A 15,523-nucleotide genomic window follows, 5' to 3' on the forward strand; every position below is an offset into this window, starting at 1 on the left:
GAGATTGTTCTGTCCGGCGCGTCTGAACACGCGCTGTTTTCGGTCCGGCCCTCAGGGGCTTGATCGACCCCGGGCACACCTTTACTCTCCGGATCACCCAGGGATAGCACTGCTGTCAAGCACCGGAACGCAGTGGCCTGAGTCCTATCGTCTTGCTCGCGATTGGATCCTACATTACCGCTACATCATCACGGCGCTGCGTCCGATACCATTCGTTTCCCATACTCACTTTCACTGTCACTATTTATCTTGGATAACATCCTTGATGGCCTTATTATGGCGTTCCACACTCTCTGATACGATACTACATACGCCCAACGTCAACAAGTCTCTCGTTTATGGACCTTGAACACGGCTATGTGTTACTCTTCGCCATGGGCGATACAACATTCGCTTGTCTGACGACCTTTATGTTTTCCGTATCTGGGTTAAACTCGAAAACTTTCGTTTACTTCTGAGCCCAAATGCTGGCCTCGCTCTTATATCGTGCCCATTGGCATTGTAACATTCTTTTCACGATGCTCTCTACAACAAGATACTCGCCGATAAATACACTCACTTATTACAACACCTTCGCTTCTGCAACCAGACACTCGCTTCAACGAATACACTCGCTTTAAAGAACACACTCGCTTTAACGAACACTACCATTCGCTTCAACGACACACTCGCTTATTACCAATTCGCTTCTATAACGCTCGTTTCTTCAATACTCGTTCCTCCAACACTAACGCCAACGAGGCACTCGCTTCCAGGACACTCTTTTAACATGACATTCGCTTCTATGACATTCACCGTCTTCGACACTCGCTTTCGTACCACTTGATTCAAGAAATAACACTCGCTTATACAACACAATCGCTCACCCTACACTCTTTACTTCTACGTCACTCGCTTCTATGGTACACTCGCTTCATCTGCATCACTTGCTTCAACGATACTCACTCTCAAGCCAACGGACTGCCTCCCTCGTTCCACACGCTCATTGGACTACACATACTTCAGGCCCAGATTGGCTCTTTCTGTCGCTATTGCACATCAACGTAGCTCACCTCTCACCCGTTTCTGGCCGCACACCCGTCCGCTCTTTTTTACCCCTATCAGGGGTCCTCTACTACATTCGTTTCCAAAAAGAAGACGTTCTCTACCAAACTACAAATATGTTCTCGGAACTATTATCACAGTCACTACTAACTACATTGATATCCCATATATCGTCACCACTTTCGCTATCCGCCGTTCAAATTAAATTGGCTTCTCACTCTGATCTCGCCCGACCAAGATCATCACGTTCTTTGCTGTTCCCTCTCATGGATACACACACATTCGCTCTTATCTCACCTGATATCGGGATATCAAAATACTCAAGACTTCACTCGTTCAAATCATGTTCCCATTTCTGGGCATTACGATCTTTCCAGCTCCTTAAGGAGTGTTCCTCTCACTCGACATTACCCGAAGCCGGCATATCGCATTCCACAACTGTTACGAGCGACGCCTTGGACACTTCCTGTCACTTCTCCATGTCACCCTAACCCATGGCAGCATGTATTTCTCTTCTTACGGCTACGAGACTGGCACCTCAGTCTCATCCACTCTTTGTTGTCCTCTCTTACGGGCAATAACCACACTCATTCACCTTTATGGCAGTAACGAAATTGGCTCATGGGGGACTCATCATCACACTCGTTACCCAGCGCTTTCGACTTGACTGGCATTGGGAAACAGAATACCGCACTACACACGCTCATTTTCTGAATGTACGAGACCTTAGGACTCGATCTCTACGATCCTTTGGAGGCAAAGAAGCCCACTAGGAAAAACATACTCCAAAAAGCCGCTCATTTTCACATTCTGTACCACAACACGCATGGGAGCGTCCTTTTCTCCCCCACCCCACAGTGGCTACCCCGTGCCAACTACCATCTGACGAACGTCTTTCGTCCATTCACTACATCGACACTCTCTTTCCGAGCGTATCTCAGCATTTCCCGGAGTCTTGATGCGGGGCGTTGTAGGTTGCAGATTTTCTAATGAATTCTTTTTTATGTCTTGGGTTCAGGGGCGTCGGAATACCCATCTTGATGTGTCAAAGCTGGATGATGGATTTATTTAGATTTTCACAGGTATACAATGAACGAAAAGACAAAAGTTTCAATTCCGAGGATAATGCCCGAGGGCCTGGGCTGGTGAGAAGATTTGATATGTCATTGAATTAGAAATTAGATCTCAATCTTTTTCGTGGTGAACTCCAACGATATCAATGTCAGTTGAGGAAAAACAAAACACTCTACACCCTTCCGTAACCTCAGATCTTGGCAATGAGATATTTCTAGGTAATGATGGAGTATATTTTTTTTCTGTACTCCATATTGGACAACAGTGAGTCAAAATCATTCCCTGGTAATATCCAACCGTATGTTAGTGGGCTGCGAACAACTTCCATGATATTCCAATATTGATGGAAAGCTTTCGTCTTCAATGGCCTGCCCTAGTATGCACAAGGTTGAAATGCATCGAGTCATCCCCTCAGGTTGGCATAATAGTAATGCTTTACATGCACGTAAATCGGTCATGCTCCACGGAGGGGCAGGTGGAGAATAGCGGTTGAGAAAGAAGCACAGATGGGATATCCAGTGACACATTGGTGATACGAGGCATGAGATCCAAAAACCGAAAGATAATTCAATGGACTAGGTATGTACTGGAACGAGGCGAATTAGCTAGTCAGCCATAATTCATTGCGTAGGGTGTTCTAGAAAAGCGGCATGATGTCGTCTAGACAGGACTTGTAAGTCGCAGAGCTCGAACGTACTGTGGCACGCGACCCATGAAGAGACGATCTCATGTCACGTAGAAAAATTGTCACAGGGCATGAGAAAAACTGTTTAGTTCGTGTCATCAGAAGCAAGCATTGTCAATTGACTGCTTTAGAAAAACCCATTCCATTTTCCGGTTCCGTCATGGTCGTGACATCTCAGCAGAAATTGCTTCTGAGAATCGTGTGTCCTGTAAACACAGCTCTGGAGTCTGCCCGATGGTAGCTTGACCAGTCTGCCCTTCCATACAAGTTCTATCCATAATGGCCCCAATTCCTTCCTTCAATTCCAAGCCCTGAGCATTCCCCTCCAAGTGATGTATCGTTCTTCAAGTGCGCGCGAAGATGACGTCATTTTTGTTGACTGATGGATTGGTGGACGACAAGACATATGCTGGCGAGATATTGTGTGGAAGCGGTTGAATCATGGATGCCGTTCATTTGCTGTTGGAGAGACGACTGTGATCGAGTAGACGAGGCGTTTACTTGCTGTAGAAGTGGAAGAACACTAGGTTAGTAACCTGCGAGACATCGAAATAAGACGTGATCGTTCGGGTAACTTACGATCTGGCTCTCATCTTTCTTCTCTTACGCTTGAGGCGTCTAACGCGCTTCTTTTCTCCACTTGGCTCTCATCGTGAACGACTTGACTGTAGAAGGTGATGGTGGTTAGCTCAAGCGGTGGGCGGGACAGATGACGTCGGGATTGGCGTTAGGAGGGGTGCAAGGCGCACACAAATCACACAGGGAATGGAGCGAGACCAATTCCCATGGTGAATAGAAGGCAATGCAGTAGAGGCATTGAGGGCTTTGGACTGGCTGAAGACCAACGGGCCAGGGTAGGGAGCACACTTACTGTAGTTTACGATGAAGGTTGATGGTGATGGAGGAATCGAATGTCAAGCTTCGGGAGCGGGCAAGAATTACCTATGTAGGTCCAAAATCCAAATGCGCCTGGCTTTCGTGGGTGGTGGGGTCCGGCAAAAATTTTGGCCGGGCTTAGGTAGGGTTGCGAATCTGGAATTCGTGCGGGGCCCTTGTGCAGGACTGGGAGCTCCTTCCTTGCAAACCTGCTTCCGATGACCTCAACCTTCGGTAGCAGAGTTGGAGAGGTACTACGCATTACGTACCTGCCCGCCTGCCGTAACGTCGAACACATCCTGGGCAAGCACAACGTTTCATGCAAAGCGGCATATCGTCGGATAAATGGCCAGCCCAATTCTCACCTGCAATTCATACACGGGCAAGTTCACCTACGTCGGCTATCTTTGTACGTATGGTTAGGTACGACGTAGATAGGTAGGTCAATTGGAGTATCGCAGTAGCAATAGAGGTCTTTGTCTCTGATTCACGTTATCGCTCGCCTTTGCCTTACCTACCTAGGCTAGGAGCTCTAGCACGCCCATACCAGCAGGTCATTTAACCACCATCTATCGTCATGATACTGCATATGTATTGGTGGATAAGGGCCACTGTTCAATCGCAATGTTCGATATTTCAGATTCCTGGGCTAGACTACGGAATAATCAACATTTATTTCCATATGCTATTTTTCTCAGCCTAGGTGACCTTGCTTGAAGCAGTCTTGTATGCTTTGCTTACCGCAGTCCTGTGCCATGCATGAGGCGGCGATCTGACTTTTACACCAGACCAGCCTTTCATCCCAGTTATTATCTGCTAAGCATGTTCTGTGGCATCTTCATGGCTGACATCAGGTAGCCTACTAAATTCGTCTAGGATTCTGTAAGAGGGAAACGGGTCTAGGAGCCTCGGTCATCTGGTCTACACAGCTGCCACGTAAAAGCACTGGCTTCAAGTTGGTGGTCGACTAATTGTAAACAGCTTTACGAGTCCCTAAATCCATTTCGAGAAGGGGTTTGTCGTCTTTGTCAATACCGCCACAATTTGGGAATGTGCGAAAGCGGTTACTTTGTCGGTATGGCGCCCTTTGTGGCCAGCTACCCCTTTGACGCCCTCCCCCGGGACTGCTTTGTATATTCCGTAGCCCTGGTATGCATTGTCTCCCAGACGAGGAATATGAACTCGAGAATCAAACTCGTTGAGATCAGTATCCGAAAAGGTATCATTTGCATAGTAGAAACCCCCGTTCGAAAGCAGAATGTCGGCAGTAGCTTCTTCCCGTAGGGTGCTGCCCGGCACAGCTCAAGCAGAGCAGCAGGGCCCAAAGGAGACCCAGCCTCAGCCAGCGCATGGGCGGCGAAACCCACATGACTCCATGCCGTACTTCGCCTGCCTCCGCTGCGAATCCAAGGGCATGAAGTGCGACTTCACCAAGTTCAAGATCGAGAAGGACCTGGACCCCATGTGCGTGCGCTGCGTCCGCGCCGGGGCCAAGTACTGCATCAAGCAGCGACTACCGGAGCCCGGGGGCGACGGGCGGCGCATGATTTACATCGACCCCCGCGTTGGCGATGACTACGACCGGGAGGAGGTCTTTGACATGATCGACGACTTCATGGGCGGCCCCGAGAAGTATACCTTCGACGGCACTCGGCTCCGTGCCAGAGACGTCAACGGTTGGGCCCTTCCGGCGTGGCCCCAGGCTGATAGATCTGCCCAATCTGAAAAGCCGGAGAAGAAGGGAGAGCCTGCTGTACCCACGATGGAAGGCTCGGCGACAGCCCAGGCAAGCGAGGAGCAGCAGCGACAACAGCGAGAGGAAAGACGTAAGAAGCTAAGCCAAAGGGAGAAAGCCGTGGAAGACTGGGTCGAAAGCGCAGACCAAAGTTGGGGACAAATGCTACCCTCCAGGATCAACAAAAGTAAAACGCATATTACGGTTCTGAAGACCACCGTCAAGACTCAACATACCCAGCATGATCTCAAGTGGGATGCGCAAGGTCTCGCGCCGCCATACCCGGAAGAGAGGCCTAAGATAGAGACAGAGATGACAGCAACTGCCATCTTAAGAGCCAACCTCCGGAACTATCCGACTCGTCAAACTCATCTAATCCAGAGCCTGAAAGCGATGCGTTCTGCCGCGAATGAGAAATAGTTCGCTTCGTCTGAGAAATTGAACATCAACCTACATACATGGAGATATATATACTACGCCACTACGGGGCCGGTTAGATGATTAAAACAGTTGCTTGGACTTAATACTAAACTCATAACAGAAAGATTATAACATTGTTGATTTCATGCAGCAGTAGTCTGGGATTTTCAAGTATAATATGTGGTAGTTGAAATTCACGAGCTACCCCTATTCGACCTGAAAGTGTTGCCGGTATCTGTCGCAATGGTTAGAATCCACCAAGCGACAATGCCAAGCCCAGATTACATGCATAACCTCATGGCCCAGAGATAGAAGATATAAAACTATGTTACGCCTTGTATTATGAGAATTTGCATGCACTCTTATAGATTTCAGGTTCAGGCCGCCTCCACTACTCGAGCATTGAGTTTGATTCGACGTGGCCGACGATTAAGGACGGCGGCTAAAAATGCCTTCATTGGGGAGATTAACATATCCAAGTTCTCTTATGTACTTACCTACACTTCATATCCAATCTCTCGACACAGCAATCGATTCCTAGGAGTCCTCTTTGTCAGTAGCCGCTAAAGCTTGCAGACGCTCCTTCCGGGCCTCCCTCCGCTGCAACTCCCTGCTCCTCGTAACAGCGTACCCAATCGAGTCTTTGGCCAGCTCCAGCCCAGTTGCTTCGAGATTAGCCTTCCTCTCCTCCAGCAGCCCGCTGCCGATGAAGAAGGCGTCGCAGTGGGGGCAGCTCTCTGTCGCATTAGCATCCCACGGCTGGAGACAGGCAAGGCACTTACCTCCGGCCCCTCCGTCCGCGACGACGCATTTGGGGCAGAACCATCGTTCGTCGCCCGTGCGGTCGAGGGTGTGGTCCAGGATGTAGCCGAACTCGTGGTCGCAGGGGTAGACCACGCGGCCCCAAAGCAGGTCCGCGCCGGCGGCCTTGAATGCGGAGATGGTAGGCGCCATAGCAAACAGTAAGTACAGCGTCAAGAGCAGTTGGAGATATTTAGGAGGGGTGAAATCGATGTGGTGTTTGATGACTACTGAATTGCAGACATACGAGCTTGTAATATATGTACATAAATCCAAAAATGCCCTTGTTCACATATTGTCATTGTCTTGGTTGTGCGATGAGCTGATCGTTGTTCTCTAATGTCAATGTTGGTTAGACAAAGGGGTATCTATCTGATCATGAAAGGAAACAATAATAAGGTTCCAAATTTAGGACCCGACACGATTTGTCAATGGAGTTCTCGGAACAACAAAGGCATGGTTTCGAGGCACATGTCGTATGTAGCCTTGTGGACTTTCCAGCTCGGGCATGTTGTCAGCCGGGGTAGCAAAGAGGGCGAACAACACACGGATCGCAAGAGCACAATTACGAGCCATTTCAGTGAAACCAGGACACTCTTCAATTCCATTTGAGTCGCAAATTGTTACATGATCTCGTAATAATATGACATAAAATTCGTACAAGCCATCATCACCCTTCAGTCCATGCCACCGCCTCTCAATAGAACCTCATGTATCATTATCAATATCCAACCAAACACTCCAGTCTCTTCTCGTCCCCTTTTTCATTCCGTCATAAGTCCAGTCTGTCTACCACAATTTCTTCCTCATGTGAAGATCTTCTTGAACGCAGCCCGAATACCGCTAGCAGGGGCCTGCTTCTTCACCGCCTCGGCATCTCTGGTCCTCTGGCGCTCCTCACGTCTCCGATGCCTCTCCTCTCGCGGGGGCCGCGAGTCCTTGGGTGGTGGGGCCGCCGCCTCCTCGGGCTGACGCGGCGAGGACTTGTGGTGGTGGCGCCGGGGCGAACCCGAGGAGGGCTCGCGGTGCCGGTGGGATCTCGAGCGGTGCACACCGTCCGTCTTGGGAGGAGCGCTCTCTCGCGCCGTGCTCGACCGCTTGAGATGTTCAGACCGAGGCGAATCCTTCGGCGAGTCCTTCGGCGAGTCCTTCGAGGAGCGCGGTCGTGGCGCGGGGTCGGTAGAGCGTGAGACCAAAGCGGGAGTCACGGTGCTCTCCCCTTTGCTGAAGAAGAACTTCTTCTTGGTGGGAGTGACCGGGGCAGCATCGATGTCATCCCTGGTTGGCGGTCGGTCAGATCTCGAGGACTGGCTGTATCTCCTCGAGCTGCGGTGAGAATGACGCCGGTCGCTCGTTGGAGCTTCAGAGTCGTTGCTCTTCGCATCACGATCCCTGTCGTGAGCCTCTCTGGCACGACGTTCCTCCTTACGCTTTTCGTGAGCTGCTTGCTCCTCGGAGGTCCGCCGTGGCGCAGATTCTCTGGCTCGTCGCTCTTCCTTGCGTCTATCATGAGCGGCTTGCTCTTCAGCACTCCGTTGAGTAGCAGCTTCTCTGGCTCGTCGCTCCTCTTTACGCTTTTCATGCGCAGCCTGCTCTTCAGGGGTCCGCTGCTTTCTGCTGGAATGGTCTCTGCTGGAGTGGTCTTTGTTGGAGGGGTCTCTGTTGGAGTGGTGCTCCCGGGTATTCTCAAATGAAACACCACTGTCTTGTCTCTTCCGAGTGCGAAAAGTGACCAGCTCAGAGGCCGACGGAACAGAGCCGCCGCTATCAGCCCGGCTTCGTCTATGGTGGTGCTGAGAGCCACTGTCGCCACTCTTACTCTCCGCCGAACGGGAAGAGTGGTGGCTGTGGCGGCGTCTGTGACGGTCACTGCGAGGGGACTTGCCTTCATCGTCTGTGGAGAGGAGGTCAGTAACAGGCACCGAAACGTTTGAAAAATCAACGGTGTGATTCCCTGCCACCCCGGGTGCCATGACACTCTCAGACGCTATAGACTGGTGCAGTGCTGTCGCGATACGGGAACTACCCGGCTCCGGACTTAGTTCCCGCGCCGCGGCATAGATAACTACCGCGGCAGCCACTTCCTCCTCTGCCCTCCTAGTGTTCTTCCTGTGTTGCCTTCTCAAACTTCGTGCACGACCCAATGCCTTGGCTCTAGGATCTGATAGATCTGGGAGGACCACCACAGGAGTTTCTGCTCGTGCGTCAAGTGAAGATGCTAGATCAGACTCATTCATCCGCAGATGCGCTGTTAACAAGTCGGCCTCTGTTAGAGTGCCAGAAGGACCCGAAGTTGGACTGATAGACCCTGCGTTTGTCTTGACTACGTGATTCTGCTCAAAGTCAGTATCATGTTCTGATAATGGTAAGTCGCTTGGACAGACCGAAGGAGGTCGCGATTCTTGGGTCAACTCACTGATGAAGTCACGTCTAGCTCGTTCGAAAACACTCTCAGTGGAGAGCTTGTCTCGTCGTAGAGATTTTCGGAGGCGGTCCCTTGAGGGCCAAGAAGGTCCACCATAGTTCGATGGCCCTGCTGAACCTTCAACCGAGACTCCACGATCGCCCTCTGTACTATATACAGAGTTGCGTAAGGCTTGTCGTGAGTTTTGGTGCGCAACGGTGCGAAGAAGATTCCTTGATGACTGCTGACGAAGTGTGCTCTTAGACGATTGATGCCGGAGGGAGTTTCGCGAAGATTGGTGTCGGAGAGATTGAAGGGTGTTTGTCGATGGTTTGTGAGCAAGCGCAGTACCGCCAGCAGTGACCCCTGCTACAGCGGCGGCCTCTCCAGCAATGAGGTTTGAGTTGCTCGACTCAGCTGACATATCAAGGGTAGCTTGTTGCTCTTCCTTGACTTGTGGTACTTCGGCCTCTTCGGTGACAGGGATTTCTATGTCGACTGGGGCAGGCTCTTCGACTGGGGCGGGCTCTTCGGCTGCAATAGGCTCTTCAGTAGCAGCCTCGACGGTAGCAGGCACTTCTACCGGCTTAGAAACCTCAACTGGGGCAGTCTCTTCGGTTGGGGCAAGCTCTTCACTTGGAACAGGAGCCTCCATCACAGTAGGTTCCTGTGCAACAACAGGCTCCTCGGCCGTAGCAAGCGCCTCGGTGGGAACGGGCTCCTCAGCAACAGGCTCTTGAGCTGGAACGGGTTGCTCTACCGGGGCAGGCTCTTCGACCGTGGCGGGCTCGTCGACAACATCAGGTTCCGTGGAAACGAGAGGCTCTGCGGCTACAGCAGGTTCTTCAATAGCTAGCACCTCGGCAGGCTCTTCGACGGCGGCAGGCTGCTCGACAATGGCAGGCTCCTCGACGACAGTAGGTTCCTTTGTAGTCGCCTCAACTTCGGCACCCGGAACATCTCGCTTCTGAACCTCTGCCCCTTCGACTGCGGGTACCTCGGAAACTTCGTCGATGATGTTCTGGTGCTCAACCTCTGATGCGGCGGTTTCCTCGGGCTTGGACGCTGGTTTCTGTTCAGCGCGCAGCACAGCCTTGTCTTTCACAAAGCCGGCCACAGGCTCGATTACAGAAGGTTGCGACTGCTTAGCAGCAGACGATTTCACGTATTGTTTTGACTGAGGGCGGTTGGCTTGGTTATACTTAGCGATAGCTGCAGCCACAGCTCCGGCCCCGCCAGCGGCTGAAGCACCTTTCTGAACACCGGACAAAGTCGCATCTGGCTGGGTTTTCTTGGCGTCATCGGGCCGGGGAGCAGATTTATCGTCGATGGCGGGAATAGTGTCTTCAGAGACCACGTTGATCGGGGGCTCAGCAGCCACGGCAATTTCCTCCGACTTTATGTCCTCCTGGACTCCACTGGCATCCACAACACTTTCCTCCTGAACTACACTGTCTTCCGGGGTGATTTCCTCCTCTAAACCAATCTCAGGGCTGCTCCCGCCAATATCAAGAGCCAATGCACCAGGGGTGGCTAAAGGGCTACTGGGGGAAGGGGACTCACTTTTTAGATCCTTAGCCTTCGATTCAGGAATGGGGCCGACTGTGTCTTTGCTCTCTTCCTCCTCTTGTGCTTTCTCAACGACAGGCTCGGATGGCTTCGCGGGCTCCTCGGCATAGGTTTGTTTGGTAGCACCAACGATTATAGCCTCCTTGGCAGATTCCGGCTCAGCAGCTGCGGGAGCCTCTGGTTCCTGGGCTGGTTCAGGCTGGGCTGCGGGTTCCTCGACGGCAGCGGCGGCAGCGTCCTCTACTGCAGCAGGCTCTTCAGCAACAACCTCCTTTGGTGCAGGAGGCTCTTCAGCAGCGGCCTCTTCGACAGTAGGAGCAGCAGGTTCCTCGACGACAGCAGTGGCAGGTTCTTCAGCGGTAGCAGTTTCCTCTGTTACTTCGGCTTCCTTGGGCGCAGAAGGCTCTTCAGCTGCAGCAGGCTCTTCAGCTGCAGCAGGCTCTTCAGCTGCAGCAGGCTCTTCTGCGGTAACGGGCTCTTCTGCGGTAACGGGCTCCTCGGTTACGACAGGCTCCTCGGCTGGGGCGGCAGCCTCCTCCACCACAATAGCCTCCTTAGGTGCAACAGGCTCTTCAGTGGGAGCAGGCTCCTCAGTAGCGGGAGGTTCTTCAGCGGCAGTCGGGGCAGGCTCCGTAGGAGCAGCCTCTTCAGCAGGAGCAGCCTCTTCAACGGCGGCAGCAGCAGGTGCTTCAGCTGAGACGGGCTCTTTCTCTGCGATAGATTCCTCAGTAGCGGCGGGCTCTTCAGGGCAGGAACTGCGGGCTGTTCGGTGACTGCTGCGGCGGGCTCCTCCGTAACAGAAGCAGTAGCGTCTTCGACAGCAGCGGCAGACTCCTCGGTGGGAGCAGGCTCGTCAGCAGCAGGTACACTGGGCTCGTCAACTGCAGCAGGCTGTTCAGAGGCGGCAGATTCCTTGGCGGGAGCGGGCTCTTCGGCGACAGGAGCAGAAGCCTCCTCAGTAGGAGCAGGTTCCTCTACTACAGCAGGTTCCTCGGTAGCAGCAGGGTATTCGGCAGCAGCAGGGTATTCGGCAGCAGCAGGTGCTTCGGTAGCAGCAACAGCCGCCTTAGACTCATCGGCCTCTTCCGCCTGGATTACCTCCGCGGCTGGGGCAACATCTTCGGCCGGCTGGCTATCAGTTGTGGCTACTTCCTTGGTCTAGACAAAATGATTTAGTAACAAAGACTCGAACGGAAAGGGCGGTAAGCATTACGGGATCCTTGCTTACCTCTTCGGGAGCGTCAGCAACCACCTCAGGCTCAGCCGCTTCACTTGCAGCTTCCTTAGGAGGCTCTTCTTTGGCCTCTTCGGGCAGAGGCCTCAGGCTCCTCGGATGTAGCCTGGGGGCAGCCTCAGGAGCAGTCTCGAGAGCAGCCTCGGCAACAGGAGCTTGGACTTCGGCAGGTGTGGTCTCTTCCTCTGACGGCTTGGTTTCGGTGCTCTCACTTGACTCTGCAGGAGTGGCCTCGGCAACGGTCTCTGTAGGTTCTGGTGCCTCCTTTGCCTCGCTGTCTTTGGACTCGGCAGCAGTCTCAGGGGATGCCTCCGTTTCTTGGCTGGGCTTATCATCGCTGGTCTTGACTGAAGTATCCACGACAGCTTCCGCAGCTGCTGGAGGAGTCTCAGCCTCGGCAGGTTTATCCTCCTCGGGGGGATCCGAAGCATTTTCTGAAGATTGCGAGGGCACTGGAGGTTCCTCACTGGTCTCAGGGGTCTTGGTGATTTCGGCAGACTTATCTTCGGCGGCGGGGGCGTCCTCGACAACAGGCGCCTCTGCAGCAGCAGGCTCAACAGCGGGAGCGTTTTCTGCAGCAACCTCATCTGCAACAGGGGTACCAGCGGGAGTCTCTCCGACAGTTGTCTCCTCAACGACAGGTGCCTCAGCAGGAGCAGGAGCCTCAGCAGGAGCAGGGGCCTCAGCAGGAGCAGAAACCTCCTCGGCAGCGGGGGCCTCAGCAGGTGCTGCTGCAGAAGGTGCCTCCGTAACAGTAGCATCCGGGGCAGATGCCTCTTCAGCAGGCGTATCCGCAGCAGCTTCCTTGGCGGCAGGCTCATCGACAGTAGGTTCTTTGACGGTGGCGGTATCTTTGTCAGCGGGCGTCTCTTCCACAGGGGGTCCATTGGCAGCAGGTTCGTCAGCAGCGGCGGGATCCTTATCAGTAGGGGCGTCTTCGACAGCTGGCTTATCCTCGGCCGCCGGTGTCACTTCTGCCGGGGGCGAATCCTCTACGGAAGGCTTTTCTTCAGCCACAGGTTCCTCAGCTTTAGATTCCTCAGTTGCGGCTTCCTCAGCTTTGGGTACATCGGCAACAGGCTCCTCGGCAGCAGCGGCAGGTGCAGCAGGTTCTTCGACAACAGTGGCCTCAGGCTTCTCGTTAGCGTCAACAAGATCTTCGGCAGCGGGAGAAGCAGGCTTTTCGGTAACTGGTTCAGTAGCAGGCTCAGCGGCAGGCTCTTCGGCAACAGGAGCGGCAGGCTCAGCGGCAGGCTCAGCGACAGGTTCAGCGGAAACAGGAGCGGCAGACTCCTCGATAACTGGAGCAGCAGCAGGTTCAGCAGCAGCTTCAGCAGCAGTTTCAGCGACAGGCTCAGCAGCAGCTTCTTGGACGGCAGGGGCATCTTCGGTAACAGGCTTGTCGTCGACGGCAGACGCTTCGTCAGCTGCTGGCTGTTCGGGAGCAACGCTCTCATTAGCAGTCTTGGCCTCAACTTCCTCGGTAGGACTTGTGGTGTCTGCGACCGCTTTCTCGGGCTTAGGAGCACTTTCAGCTGGCTTTTGTTTCTGTGATTCAGGAGAATTTTCCTCAGCCATAGCCTCTGGTATCGAGTCCTCGGCAGCAGCTACTGGCGCAGTCTCTTCGGTAGCCTTGTCTTCGACTGGCTCGGCAGCAGGCGTTGAGTCGACCGGTGCGGCCTCTTCACTCTTGTCGTTGTCGGCCGGATCAGCCTTGGCGCTGCTATCCTCAACAACTGGTGCAGAATCACTTTCCTTAGAATCGGGTGCCGGGCTCGACTCGACTGCTGTCGTGGTCTCATCCTCGTCCGGATTCGCAGCTGCGTCCGTCACTGCCTCTTCTTTGGTCTCGGTTGGGGCTGCGGTAGCCTCAACGGGCTCATCAGTCGAAGCAGGGACATCGGCGGCGGCATCAGCCGGTTGAACATCAGAAGTTGCCGGCGTATCCTCAGACGCAACCTCCTTCGGTGATTCCTCCGCCGGTTTTGATTCCTCTGCGTTTGGTTCTTCGACAGCTGTTGCGGGTGCGGCCTCTTCGGGTTCTTTAGCCGGTTCCACGGCTTCCGTAGTTTCTGGTGCTGCTTGCTCAGCTGTGGTTTCTTCGGCTTTAACCGTCTCCTGAGCGGGTTCGGGTTCTTGGGATGCCGCTTCGGGTTCTTTGGCAACTTCCTCTGCGGCCTTGCCTGAGTCAACAGGAGGATCGGAAGGAGCTGCTGCATCCTCGGTGGAGTCTTTGACATCATCCTTGGGCTCCTCCTTGGGCTCCTCCTTGGGCTCCTCCTTAGGCTCGGCTGTCGGCTCCTCCACGGAGTCCTTGGCGTCCGCCTCTACAATCTCGACCTCTTTCTCAGGTACATCCTCCGCAGCCGGCTTGTCTGATGACTCAGCAGCTTCCGGAGTGGCACTAGCATCTTGTTCCACTGGCTCAGCTGCTGATGTTTCAGGAGCTGTCTCCTCTCGAGGTGCTGCTTCTTGAGGGGCTTCCTTCGCTGGGGATTCCTCTGCAGGGGCTTTTTCTGTGGGGGCTTCCTCTACCGGGGTTGCTTCTTCTGTGGTTTCTTCTGCGGGGGACATCTTCTGCGGGGACAGCAGCGGCAGCGGCGGCTGTTGGCTCTATCGCCTCGGCGGAATCAGCTGATGGCTCAGCTGGCGCCTCCGCTACAGATTCTGCCGGCGCACTCTCGCTCGCAACCTCAGTGGCTGATGGAGCTTTAGCATCTGCCGCGTTGTCTGCAGCATCAGGTTGGGATTCGGGCGCTGAGGCATCTGCTGGGGCATCAACCGGGGCATCAGCCGGGGCATCAGATGGTGTGTCTTCGGCTTTGGCTGTCGGTTCGTCCTCCTTCGTTTCCGGAGCAGGTGCAGCTGGCTCTTCTGCCGGTTGCGTCTCTGCCGGAGCTTCTGGCGCTGCTTCCGTGGGAGCTGGCGCATCAGCACTCTCTGCCTCAGCTGTGGTTTCAGCTTTCGTTTCCGGCTCAGCCGCAGCGGGCGCCGGCTCAGCTGGTGGTGCGGGGGAAGCTTCTGGCTCCGCCTCTTTCGTCTCCGGGGATTCCGTTTGGGGAGCCCCCTCTTCTGTTGACGGTAGAGGAGCTGCCACGTCCGCTGCCGCAACAACTGGCGGGGCGCTTGGTGTCTCCTCCTTTACTGATTTACTGGATGACTCTGCTGGGGCATCTGCCTTCGCTTTGGCTTCCTTAGCCTTATCTTTGTCGGCCTTTTTCTTAGACTTTTGCTTCGCTTTCCGCTTCTTCTTGGAGTCTTCTGGCCAATCCTCTTCGGCCTCGGCCTCTTCCCCAGCTTTCGGCGAAGTAGAGGTTTCTGGCTCTACCACAGGCGGCGGAGAAGTGGGCTCAGCAAGCGCCTTGTCTTTCTTCCCCTTCTTCCCCTTTTTCTTTTTTGAAGGGGTCTGTGGTTGTTCTGGTTCTGGTTCTGGCTCCGCCTGAGGCTCTACGGCCCCGCCTGCGGCCTCTGCCTCCTTGGCTACAACTAGGGTTAGCATCGCAACGTTATCTTACAGAACTGCTTCTCATATCAGATGACATACCATTCTCGGCCTCGTCATTCGAGTTATTGGTCTCTAGATACTGGACTTTGGAGAAGTCGGCGACCTGTACGTGTGAGTATGGGTCGACCCGCGCGGGGCAATAGGTGATTCCTTGTGGGCTGTTCATACTTTCTGAT

General features: G+C 53.9%; 3 protein-coding genes across 3 annotated transcripts; 1 reads left to right on the forward strand and 2 right to left on the reverse strand.

Annotated features, from left to right (window-relative positions):
• Positions 1-4,937: 4,937 nt before the first annotated feature.
• On the forward strand, positions 4,938-5,834 carry PG994_012348 (uncharacterized protein; the record flags this gene model as incomplete). Its single annotated transcript, XM_066863757.1, has 1 exon — positions 4,938-5,834. The coding sequence occupies one exon, from the start codon at positions 4,938-4,940 to the stop codon at positions 5,832-5,834; it is 897 nt and encodes a 298-aa protein (XP_066712867.1).
• Positions 5,835-6,371: 537 nt separating this feature from the next.
• PG994_012349 (uncharacterized protein) lies at positions 6,372-6,788 on the reverse strand (the record flags this gene model as incomplete). Its single annotated transcript, XM_066863758.1, has 1 exon — positions 6,372-6,788. The coding sequence occupies one exon, from the start codon at positions 6,786-6,788 to the stop codon at positions 6,372-6,374; it is 417 nt and encodes a 138-aa protein (XP_066712868.1).
• Positions 6,789-7,441: 653 nt separating this feature from the next.
• Positions 7,442-15,513, reverse strand: PG994_012350 (uncharacterized protein; the record flags this gene model as incomplete). The annotated part of the gene is made up of 7 exons (XM_066863759.1): positions 7,442-8,968; positions 9,052-9,209; positions 9,391-11,317; positions 11,383-11,760; positions 11,837-14,313; positions 14,378-15,322; positions 15,387-15,513. The coding sequence occupies 7 exons, from the start codon at positions 15,511-15,513 to the stop codon at positions 7,442-7,444; spliced, it is 7,539 nt and encodes a 2,512-aa protein (XP_066712869.1).
• Between the last annotated feature and the right edge of the window lie 10 nt (positions 15,514-15,523).

The sequence above is a fragment of the Apiospora phragmitis genome (genome assembly GCF_038363925.1).
Source record: "Apiospora phragmitis strain CBS 135458 chromosome Unknown utg000010l:1.0-9815664.0:1.0-9183399.0, whole genome shotgun sequence".
Taxonomy (NCBI): domain Eukaryota; kingdom Fungi; phylum Ascomycota; class Sordariomycetes; order Amphisphaeriales; family Apiosporaceae; genus Apiospora; species Apiospora phragmitis.